This window comes from Aedes albopictus, chromosome 3 (assembly GCF_035046485.1).
Source record: "Aedes albopictus strain Foshan chromosome 3, AalbF5, whole genome shotgun sequence".
Taxonomy (NCBI): Eukaryota; Metazoa; Arthropoda; class Insecta; order Diptera; family Culicidae; genus Aedes; species Aedes albopictus.
The window spans coordinates 42,025,883-42,038,582 of record NC_085138.1 but is presented as its reverse complement, the minus strand read 5'-3'; the positions used below and the strand labels follow the sequence as shown (position 1 = coordinate 42,038,582).

The 12,700-nt window shown below is 38.1% G+C and overlaps 1 protein-coding gene across 1 annotated transcript; it reads right to left on the bottom strand.

Annotated features, from left to right (window-relative positions):
• Positions 1–6,941: 6,941 nt before the first annotated feature.
• On the bottom strand, positions 6,942–8,143 carry LOC134290184 (uncharacterized). Its single transcript, XM_062857247.1, has 5 exons — positions 8,127–8,143; positions 7,848–8,053; positions 7,583–7,786; positions 7,202–7,330; positions 6,942–7,141 (listed from the first exon to the last, which is right to left on the bottom strand). The coding sequence occupies exons 1-5, from the start codon at positions 8,141–8,143 to the stop codon at positions 6,942–6,944; spliced, it is 756 nt and encodes a 251-aa protein (XP_062713231.1).
• Between the last annotated feature and the right edge of the window lie 4,557 nt (positions 8,144–12,700).

Sequence of the window (12,700 nt, the reverse complement as noted above, 5' to 3'; positions counted from 1 at the left end):
GCACTCTAGATTGGTTTGATTTCGATCATGTTGATTTTCTTCCCAGTTCATAAAAATCAGTACTTTATCAATTTTCTAACTTTTGGAGTTGATTTTCGTAACTTTTTATACATATAAACACAGCCACCATGAATACGAACCGAACCGTGCAAGAGTCATGCTGATCGCTTCATCCGTTATTGAGTTTTGTTGCCTCAAAGGAACTTCAAACTCATTTTTATATACAGGGTGACTGGTAATTCGTGTTACACCCGAAAGGAGGTGAAAGTAGACCATATTTGCAGCAAAAAATTGTTCTACAGGTAGGGTCGGAAATCACTGCTAAGTGAGTTATTCAAAAATTAGTGTTATTAATCTACCCCATCTTTAAACATCTCTAACTCAGAAACTATGAACCGTATAATCAATCTTAGCGCATGGATAGAAAGCCTAAAGCTTTGTCTTTTAATGCTCTTTGGACAGGTAATTGATAAAAAGTCATTTCAGTGCAGAAATTTTGACTTTTATGTAAAAAGTGCCTAAAAATGTACCCCCTTTTCACGTTTTTTGATAGTTTACTCGTGAAAAACGTGATAAATGTGAGAAATGTTCTTCTACAAAACATTCATTTTTTGATACGCTACCAAACTGTCCTTTGGTGCAACATTGTATCTTTCATAGTTTTGTCACAATCTTGAATTCAAAATTTTGTGAAATAAATCAATGTTTTTATTGCAATACTGTCTGGCAACCCTACACGTTTGCTTGCTGTTGGTCGTCGTGCGCATGGCAACGAAGTCCAGCGTCGCGGCGGCGGTCATCGTTTGACAGAGCCAACAGTGAAAGGCAAATTGCGCGCAATTCTTTATTACACCAAAAAACCTAACCTCAAAATGATTGACAATTCTCAGGTCATTTTGACAGTACTGCGCGGGCAACTAGGGCGGGATATTTGTCTGGCGAGATTCAAATTGTCTGACAGCTGATTGTTTTCATATTCAAATTTGAATTTGATCTGAATGTGAAATCGTGCTGATCGTGGTTTTTCATTTTGGTTTTGAATTTGATTTGAATGAAATTCGTGCTTATTATAGATAGTATCTTCATAATTTGATAATACAATGTCCGTTCCTTCAATAAACGAGCTCCAAAACCGAGGTTTAATATCAGCTTATGCAATTTCTCTCGATTCGAATGTTCGTGATCGGTATATAGAGAAAATTGCCAAAATCGGTTATGTTGATCCGTATTCTCTCCGCGTCAACCGCACCGAAATCCCAGATAATGTATCGACCGGTCATGTGGTTAATTATTTATCACAACATCGTTCTCCGTTCACCGGGAACCATTTCTCTAATACCCGAAGTCTGGAAGCTTATAAGAAATTTATGGATGGTTATTTGAATGATGTTACAGGGCGGAAGTTGAAGGAACATTATGTGGTGAAGGGGAAGGTAGGTTCTTTAAGCTTATATTTGAACTATTAAATAATATAACTTAAAACGAAATTTAGGTAGCACATTCCATGAAAATGGATAAAGCTCTTCTGAACCCCTGGATTATAATCCATGAGAATGGAACGATCGTATCAGCACACTGTACGTGCGTGATTGGACTAAGTGAAACATGCTCACACGTAAGCACGGTGTTATATGGACTGGCAAATCTTCATCATATGAACCACATTCAAAAGGTAATCAAATTAGTGTAGATTCTTGGTTCTTAAGTTTTGATCAATTACTAGCTGACACGGCAAACATTGTATTGTCGTTTCAAATTTGATAGTTGTTTAGCCTATTGCAGCATCGCACAGATTTTGTTGCGATCCTGTTGAACGATTCTATATCATTCTCCTTAAAACCATTCCCCTTGAAAACCATTACATAGCTTTTTTCTGGGAAATGGTTTTCTGGGGAATGGAATTCCTCTTTTCTAAAGGGGAGAGGTTTTAAGGACAGACTTGTTAGAATCCCAAAATGGTCGCCACAATGGCCGACTTTGGCACCTACTCCCGATTTTGAAAGCATAAATCTCTTCGTAAACAAAATCAGCGCACCTGAGCTTCTTATTTAAGCTGATTACAAGTGAGCAAGAACTGAATAATAAAATGCACTGTTGTTTGAAGCTTGGTTCTTGAGATTTGTGTGTCTTAAAGTTCTGATGCACTGTTGAAGCGGGATTTCAAGACGTTTGTCCTTAAACCACCATAGGAACCGTTTCCGGCCCCAAAAGCAAGCCCAAAAACTCATCAAATGTTTACGGCAATTGGTTCTATAGTTTCCGAGTCAGACAGTAAGACGATAATCCATATTTATTTTTACTGCTTCCACACGCATATCATTTCCATTGTTTTTTTTTTATCCTTTTTGAGTGAACGTTATGAATAGTCATCCTTTTCAATGCAGGGTGCCGGCCCCTATTATAAACCCTGTACCTATAGTGGACCTCCTACTAAAAAAAAAAAACAAAATATAAATGCCAAAAGTAAATTTTGGTAGCTGAGAGGATCCATTAATAGCACCCAAATCCATTTTTTTAAACCATAATAAAAATTGCGGATGTTTATGTCAATGTGTGAAAAAATACCAAATCATAAGCGTCGCAAATTGAAAGTATCCGCTTAACAGTCGAGTAATAGATTTCATGCAATTCAGTATCACAATTTCTGTTTTATATAACTCATATTGGTATCATAATGACCAATTTTTCCGAACTAATTCATTATACAACTGAAATGAGTTGTATAATAGAAAATAGTTGCATAATGTTCATTATGAACATTATGCAACTCAAATGAGTTGTATAATGAAAAATCACTGCATAAAATTTTGTATGAAACTCGTTGCATAAATAACTATTAGTTACACGAAATTAAACAATTTTGTAGTAAACGTAATATTTTTCACAGATGTGTATTGAGATGCAAAGCAATTTGTGAAAGTTACAAAATGATCGAAATATTTTTCAAGTTACGGCGATTTTGCATATTTTAAAATGGAAACGAGTTTTTCAAACTGCATATGCCGTTTTCTCAATTATAGTTTTTTACAGCTTTTTTTTAACAAATGGGACTGTTATGCGAGTGGAGCAGTGTATAGATTGATTTTTCAAGCACTGTCGTCTGAGAGTTAATGTCTGCTTGGAAATTACAATCCATTCTAGGTGACTGTAACAGACGTGCCCGCATATTGGATGAGGCCTGGCGTCAAGAAAATAAGAGAAGACCTGCACAAGCCAGTAGAAGATATAGACTATGGATTGAAGACATCCAAATTTATTGACAGTAAATTTCCTCAAAAATCACTGGATGACTTCAAGAAGTTTATGAGATCGCTGAACCAAATAGGATCAGATGCTGCAATTATACGGCACTACTGCGACGGTCGACAGTTAGCCTGCACAGACTGCAAAATCAAAGAAGTTCCAGACGCGGTATTATTGAACAAAAATCTTTTGTTACAGCAGTTGTTCAAAACTGAGTATGAAGAGATGGAATTACAAGCGGTTAGAGCAGTGGCATCCGGAGTCCACATTCAAGTTACATACGAAGAAATTCGAATGATTGAAGAACGAACACGAGCGCAATCTGATTGCGTCTTATGGTATTGGGTGCGTACTGGACGTATAACAGCATCAGTAATGAAACAGTGCCTCAAAACCTCAGTTGATGCACCTCCTGAGAAACAAACATTGCTCCGAAAAATTTGCTATCCTCAAGACACCCAGTTCACCTCCGTCGCTACATCGTATGGAAAACAAAATGAAGAGCAGGCCAAACGCAAACTAAAGGAAATCTTCAAAAATCATACCGACGTGGTTATTCAAACTGATTGTGGCATGCTCATATACCATGATCAGCCCTATATAGCTGCTACTCCCGACAGCATCGTTCATTGCTCATGTTGTGGGAAATGTACCATTGAGATTAAATGTCCTTATAGGCTGAGTACCAAATGCCACTTGAATCGCCAGCTAAGAATTGCAGACCTTACCACAGTTGATAGTCCTTTCATACGCCATAATGACGTACCACATGCCTTGGAAATGGTTGAAACCCACGATTACTATTTTCAAGTGCAAACTCAAATTTTCACATCAGGAGCGGATTATGGTGTGTTTCTTGTTTGGTCCAGTACGGAGTATATCGCCATCCGGGTTCCTAGGGATGAATTGTTATGGAATCAGTGCACTGCTGGTGCAAAATTATATTTTGAAAGAATAATTCTTCCTGAGCTGCTCGGAAATTGTTTTTCACGTGTTTTAAACAAAAACTAGTCTTATGGTTCAATTATTCATGTATTTAGCTTGATAAGTTATATTAAAACACTTCCGTCAACCTGGTATTATACTCTTATTAAAATTAGCTAAAATACAAGCAACTCTTACAATTAAATCTACTGCATTCAGCCCATTTTGGAACCGAGTCATGGAATCAACGGAGATAAAATCTCCAGCTTCTTTATACTTCGCTCTCACCAAGCGGATTTGACGTTCAATATGAACACGCAGTGATGTAATTTGCTTATTTGTTTCAATTTCTCGCGGAGACAGCTGTCTACTGGTGGAAAGGAATGAAGGGATGTTTAGAGAAGCTCCTCGTGCTTGTATCAAATCTGTAAAATTAAAAAAAAAAACAGTTGAATATGGATCAGATAATTTTTTGTAGTAGCATTTTTTTTTTGTTTCATATCACACACACACAACACAACACAACACACACACACACACACACACACACACACACACACACACACACACCGAGTATAAAAAATACACACCATGAATATCGAATCCTTTATCTGCAAGTACAACATCGCCAATTTCCAAAATTTCCAAGAATCCACAGTTTTCAGTAATATAGCGATCTGAGCACCGCCCTCCATATCCTTTGGATACAAAAGCGATAGTTCCGTCCGGGTGACCGGCTATAGCGAATTTCACCGTGTGGGTTCTTTTATATCCACTGAAATGGCAGTTGGCGGCTTTCAAATTACCAGATGCCTGGCACCGGACTTCAAAGCAGTCGATTATGAACACTCTCTTTTGGCCAAATATTTTCTTGAATGTTTTCGGTGTATGCTCCAGTAAAATATGTTTAACTGAGGGTTGAATAGCGTATTTCAAACAGTCATCCATAATGTACAGCCTTCTGTAGAAATATTTGCTTATAGTATTTGGACAAACACCGTAATCATAAGCAAATGTTTTAAATTGTGTACCCAATCTCATTTTTGTCATTGTCATGACGAACACCTGCTCTTTTGAAAAATTTGGGCACTTTGGAGTATCGAGCGAATCTTCGAGATAGGTGAATAGCCTACGTAAGACAACTCTATTGGATATGCCTGTAAAGTAATTACATTTATCATCCGACAATGTAACATAATTAAGTGCACGATCACATTTCTCATTAAGTGCGTCAATTTGATCATGAAGAATGTCTAGAGCATTTTGATATTTCCCAATTTTCTGATGACAACTTGGATTTGTGCACGCGCTTTCAACTTCGGCATCTGTCTTCATTCCATGGATCTCGACGTTTTCTTTGTCATCTGTTAACCACAATGCATAAAAATTAGTTTTATGTTGTTTTATGTACACCGTGACAAATTATTTGAAAAAAAAACTTCGGAAAATTCATATTTTTGAATGTGCATAATTGAAATATGAACCCTCGAGCAGTCGCGTCTTTGACTACCTGCAACGATGCCGCGCTCACGCTGTGTACCACAAGCGTGCATTTTTCATGGTGCGTGTACCCAGTACACGCGACCGCTCCCGGGACTGTCGACTAATGCCCATTACTAAACTCATGGCTAATGCTACAATAAATATAACATATAAGCTGGCACACCTTTACACTAGCAAGAAATATGAAGGAAATATAACAGAATAAATTGATAAATGCTATACTATCCTGTATTAGTCAAACATGTCGGTTTTGTTTGAGGAAACTAGCTTTGCTTTTGCAAATCATAGTAATGTAATATTTTAATACCTATAAAACAGTGTTATAGTTTGGAGCTATTATTTAACCCTCTACTTCCCATGGTTGCTCTAGAGCACCATCGATTTTCGACGAACTCCGGACAAACGGAATTAGATGAATGTGATGCAATAATTTTTAGAATATGGTTATAATCTCATAAGATTAACCCAACTACTACCTACTTGTTTCAATAGTTGAACTATTGATAAACAATCAAAAACCTATTGATTTACAACCAAATTTTTCTTCATTGATTTCGAAAAATTTAGAAAATTTGCAATAACTTTTGTTCTACCACTTTTTTTGGAAATGCTTTTTTGACATAGATATAGTCGTTCAAAGTCGTGGGAAAGAAAGGGTTAATATTGTTTGTTCACAACAATACGCGTCGCCAACTTCCAGTCTGCATCTCAGAATCACTGCGTGAAGTCAAAGAAACATCAGGCTGATTGGTCAATCTTCATTTATTTGATGCTTCTGCCTTTTACAAATCGATGCTTATGCTACGACTATGCGTGAGCCAATTCTCAACCTTACTTTTTTATTACTCTAAATTTTAAATGATATCAAACTTGACTTCATCAAAATTCAAGTGCAGTTCCAATATGGATACAGTACATATATGTACTATTAATTTTTTTTCGATAAAGATTCGTGTTTTCGATTTTTGCTTTGTTACGTTTCCATAGCTGCAACACTGTTTTTAGGTGAAGACATGTTTTCAAAAATCCCTTGAAAGTTCTTGCTACTAGCTACGTTTATGTTTGATTATGTGTTTTTGAAGTTGATAGACTGATACTTCGAACAGGGCAAAAAGTTCGACAATTGAATTGCTTAATTTTGAGTAGAAGAAGTTAAAGTAGTGTAACGCTTTATAGCAGCTTCGCCTACGAAATAATCAAATTTTCAATATGTTTGACTTGCACATTGATGAACTGCTTTAACATTGGTTAAGTCCCAGTTAATGTTTCGATTAAGTTTGTTTGCCACGGTGTACAGTAGGTAATATTATCACCAAGTATATAAATAATTCACCTGCTTCAGAAGTCAAATTCTCATCGAAATCATCAGATCCAAATGGAATAAGATAGGCCGGATTTTCAAGCTCCACGTCATCCGAATTGATGCCAAGAACAGATGAACCGCTCATGTAGTTTACATGGTCATTCGTTTCTAAAAAGGTAAAGAATTAATTCGAAACAATTATTAAAAGTAAAAATTTCTGAAATTCACCTGAGTCACAAATCAATGCTGCATCAAATTCATCAGATTCGACTGGAATATGACAGTCTGGTTTCTCCGGCTCTGTTTCATCCAATATGATGCCCAAGTCCGTCGAATCGTTTCTATATTCATTCATTTCTATAAATCAAAATACTTAATTTAGTACCCATGGCAGCGTTTTCTTGATTTATTATCGACAGGGTGTAAATGCAATCTTTAAGTTTATTTTTGGCATAACAAGTTCTGAGCCTGGCTTCAAGTTCTGATTGCCTGAAGATACATCATGCATCTTCAGGCAATCAGAACATGAAGCCTTTAATAAGCCACCTGACGATAATAAGTTAAGAAATTGGTTGAAGCCATAATTTACTCTCTTTTATGTTCGTTTACCTGTTGTCGCTCCTGTGTCGTTAAAACTGATCTTTTCACCTATTACGTTATACCCTGAAGCGTATGCGTAGTCTACCATTTCATGGCATTCAAATTCTACGATCGGTGGAGCTTTTCGATCTACTGGTGCCTCAATGCTGTCTCCAAGATTGATTGAAGGTATCCAATCAGGGTTGGATCGATCCAATAAATTGGCAGGTTTTCCTAAAACGATAATCATATACGGTTTTATTTTGAAGTTGCATATACAACACAATTTTCCTACCTTTTATAAAGTGTTTGCTGCAAACGTATTTTCGTTTTGAATTTATATCGATATCAGCAACATTTTGCAGGACTTCAATCCACTTTAGCCTTCGAAACAGTGTCTTTTCCGGTAAAGTGAACGAAACAAATGGTACGCTGAAAAGACTAGCACCTGCGGTTCTGCTTGCGCCGCAGTTCAAAACACAGCATTGGCGGTTGTCTGTCCTAAAATTTAAGCAAAAATGTAGTTAATGTTAATCATGAGCCAATATTCTAGTAAATGTTCATTGATACTTACTTTTCCGCCTTCTGCATAATTAAATCGGAATGAAAACCCACGATCTACACGATTTCACACTCAGATCAGATTCAAATTTGAATATGAAAACAAACATCTGTCAAAGACAATTTGAATCTCGCCAGGCAAATATCCCGCCCTAGTTGCCCGCGCAGTACTGTCAAAATGACCTGAGAATTGTCAATCATTTTGAGGTTAGGTTTTTTGGTGTAATAAAGAATGTTTATGAATCAATCTCAAGGCATCCTTTTCTTTGGGTGAAGATTGAATTCGCCTAGATGCCATACACCCAAACCTAGACCCAAACGCCCAAACCCACTCACTGGTGGAATTTAGCGAGATCATACCGCTGGGTGGCACCGTTTTAAGGGATATTCAAACCTACGGGCTGAGACTGGGTCCGGGCCGGGGCCGCGGCCGAGACTCGATAGGGCTTTTGTCGCTTCGTTCTCACTGCACACAATGCTCACCGGGCTATAGCGCCTGCGCACCAGCAATTTATGTTGCGCGAACGCACGCACAGTATGAAGTGGTTGTCATTTATTTTTGTTTTTGTTTCTGCGCACTTTCTGTGTTTGATGTACATTCATCCAGAACTTTCTTTTGTTATTTCTACAGGAATCTGAGATTCCTCCAGCTTTTTTATGATTTCCCTTGGAGTGCTTTCTGGGACTCTCCCGTAGTTCTTTCTGGAAAACCTCTAATGAGATTCTTCTAGGAGTCCTTCCTGGTATTTCTCCAGCTACTCCGTCTGGGTTTTTGTCCTTGAGTTCTACTAAAATTTCTTCTGGGATACTTTCAAGAATTGGTTTAGAATTTTTCTCCAGAAATTCCTCCAGGAGTAGCTTCCCACAGTTTATTTATTTTCAGTTCAACGGGAAGCCCTCCTGAAGTTCCTGAGAGTGAGTCCAGGAGCTCCCCAGGCATTCCTCCAGGGCAACCCCAAAAAATACCAAGGGAATTTCTTTAGAATTAGCCCAAGAATTCCTCCAGCATTTGTAGTAGAATCACCCTAGGATTTTACTGGGAATTTCTCCATTATAACTCTGGAAATTAATTCAGGAGTTCTCCAGCAATAATGCATGCTTCTCTTCAGGATTTTTCCCGAAAATTATTGAAGGACTCATGGGATTTCTTCAGAAATTCCTGCATTAATACCACCAGGACTTCCTCAAGGGATTCCTCCAAAAAATCCTCCACGATGTCAACTAAAAATTCTTCCAGTAGTTCTTCCAGGAATAACTCCAGAAATTCATCTCGAAATTCCTCCAGGAATTTCTCTTCAGGAATTGTGGAAGGGATTTCACAAGACAATTTTTCAATAAATTGCTTCAAGACTTTCTTTAAGAATTCCTGCAAGGATTTATCTAGGGATTCCTCTGACAATTCCTCTAGATTTTTTTCCACGGTGTCCCCCAAGAATTCTTCCAGTTATTCCTCCATGAGTTCCTGCAGGAATTCATCCCGCAATTCTACCAGGAAATCCTGTAGAACCAACCATAAATTCCTCCTGTAATTGCTGCAAGAGATTCTCTAGAGGTTCCTCCAAAGATTCCTCTAGAATTCCTTCCAGAATTTCTCCCAGGAAATCATCAAGAAATTCATCCCAGGAAATCATCAAGAAATTCCTCTAGAAATTCCTTCAGTAATTCCTCCAGAAATTCCTTCAGTGATTCCTCACAGAGTTCCTCTAGGCAGCATCCATTTATTACGTAACGCTAACATCGAGATTTTTATACCCCCCCTCCCCCCTCCGTAACGCTTTTTTGTATGAAAACCCACAATTTTTGTATGGACCGTAACGCTCGTCCATACTAGAGCGTTACGTAATTTGTGGACGGTGCCCTAGGAATTTCTACAGGGATTCCTTCAAAAATTTCTCCAGAAAGTACTCCAGGCATTTCTCTAAGAATTACTTCTTGAATTGCTCCATAAATTATTCCAGGAATTCCTCCAGAAACTACTTCAGGTACTACTTCAGGAGTTCCTCCAAGAATTCCACCGGAAATTCCTCAAGGAATACCTCCAGAAATTCCATCAGGCAAGTCTTCTTGGAAATACTCCAGGCAGGAAGTCTTCTTGGAAATACTCCAGGCATAACTCCAAGAATTTCTCCGTGAGTTACTCCAGGTATTCCTACAGGATTCTTACAGATGTTTATCCAGGAACTACTGCAAGATGTCCTCCATTTTTTTTTTCAGGAATTCCTCCAGTGATTCCTTCATAAATTTCTCCAGTAAATGCTCCAGAAAATTCTTTAGAGATTCCTTCAGAATTCCTTCCTGTATTTCCTCCAGGAAATCGTCCAGAAATTTCGCCAGTGATTCCTTTAATAAATCTTCTATGGATTCCTCCAAGAGTTCGTACAGAATATCCTCCAGAAATTCCTCCAGACATTCCTCCAGAAAACACTCCAGGAATTCCTCTAAGAATTTCGCCAGTGATTTCTTTTGTCCAGAAATTTCGCCAGTGATTCCTTTAATAAATCTTCTAGGGATTACCCCAGGAATTCCTACAGAATATCCACCAGAAATTCCTCCAGGCATTCCTCCGGGAATTCCTACAAAAAATACTCCAGGAATTCCTCCAGGAATGCCACCAAGAATTACTCCAGGAATTCATCAGGAATAACTCTAGAAAATCCTCCAGCAATTGCTCCAGGAATGACCTCAGAAATTCCTACGGGAATTTTACCAGAAACTACTTCAGAATATCCTCAAAAAAAACTTCAGGAATTCTACAAGGAAATACGGGATTCCTCTAAGAAAGACTCCAGGAATTCGTCTAGGATCTACTCCAGGGATTCCTGCACGAATTCTTTCTGATATTTATCCAGGAAAGCCGTCAAGAATTCCTCCTGGAAACAATCCAAGAATTCCCATAATTTCTCTTTGCATTACTCCAGGAATTCGTCAAAAAAAACCTTCCGGAATTTTTCCAGAATTCCTCCCAGAATTCCTCTTAGGAATACCTCAAGGAAATGCTTGAAGAATTTATTCAGAAATTCTTTAAAGAGCTGCTTTAGAAGTGGCTCCAATCTTTTAGGAATTCCTTCACGAATTATTTCAGGAATTCCTCCAGATATTGCTTACGAATATCTCCAAAAATTCGTCCTGAAATTCTTCCCGAAACTTCTCAAGGTTTTATTTTAGAAATTCCTCAAGAATTTTTCCAGGAAGGCCTCCAGAAATTAATCTCAGAAACACTCTAAGAATGTCTCCATGAATTACTTCAAGGCTTTCTCCAAAAACTATTCCAGAACCTACTCTATGAATTACTCCAGGATTTCCTCAAGAAATGTCTCTAGAATTTCCTCCAAGAATTCCTTCGGTTAATCTTCCAGGAATTCCTCCCGAAATTATCTCAGGTACAGGAATTCTTTAAAGAGCTACTCCAGGGATTCCTCTGGGAAGCGCTTCATATTTTTTTTTTCAGGAATATCTTCAGAAACTCCGTTAGAACTTACTCCAAGAATTCCTCCAGGAATCACTCCAGTAATTCCTCTAGGTAGGATGTCATCCGGAAATTTATCTAAGAATTCCTCCCAGGAGTTCCTTCGGAGTTTCTTTCAGGAATTACTCCCTGGTGGAATCCTTGGAGGAACTCTTAAAATAATCCCTGGAGGAATTTTTGAAGAAATACCTGGAGGGAGTCTTGGATGAATTCCTGGGGGATTTCCTTGGAGAAATTTCATTAGGAATCCCTAGAGAAATACTTGTAGTAAGCCTTGAAGGAGTTTTTGAAAGAGTCACTGGAGGAATACCTGGAGGATTTCAAGGAGGAATCCCTGGAGCTATCTCACAAGTTATTTTTGGAGGATTTCCTGGTGGAATTCATGGAGAAATTCTTGGAGGAATTTTTGAAAGAATTACTGGAGGAATTTGTGAAGGAATTCCTGGAGGAGTTTGTAAAATAATTCCTGAATAAATTTCTTAAAAAGTTCCAGGAAGAACTGTTCGAGGGATTTTTGGAGAAATTCATAAAGGGATTTTTGAAGCAATTCTTGGCGGAAGTCTGGGAGGAATTCCTAAATAAACTTTTCTAGGATTTCTCCCAGGACATCCTCCAGAAATTCCTACAGGATCTTCCCCAAAAATCACTCCAGAATTCTCCCTGAAAATCCTCCAGAAATTATTCCAAAAACTGCTACGGGAACTCCCCCAAGAATTCTTTCAAGATTTCAATCAAGAATCCGTTCAAAAAAATTTCCAAGAATTCCTACAGAAATTCCTGGATGACATTCTACCTTGAGGAATTACTGGAGTGATTCCTGGAGAAATCCTTGGAGTAAATTCTAACGGAGTTTCTGGAGCTATTCCTGGAATCCCTGTAGTAACTCTTTAAGGAATACTGTACCTGAGATAATTCCGGGAGGAATTCCTGGAAAGTTAACCGAAGGAATTCTTGAAGGAAGTTCTAGAGACATTTCTTGAGGAAATCCTGGAGTAACTCCTGGAGTACGTTCTGGAATAGTTCTTCAAGACGAATTCCTGGAGATATTCCTAAGCAATATCTGGAGAAGTTCCTGAAAAAAATCGTGAAGGAATTCCTAAAAGATTGGCTGGAGGAGTTCT

Coding starts and splice junctions, on each gene's coding strand:
- LOC134290184 (XM_062857247.1), bottom strand. Junction 7,331..7,582: donor CGACACAGGAGCGACAACAG/GTAAACGAACAT, acceptor TTTGATTTATAG/AAATGAATGAATATAGAAAC. Junction 7,142..7,201: donor AGCATTGATTTGTGACTCAG/GTGAATTTCAGA, acceptor TTACCTTTTTAG/AAACGAATGACCATGTAAAC.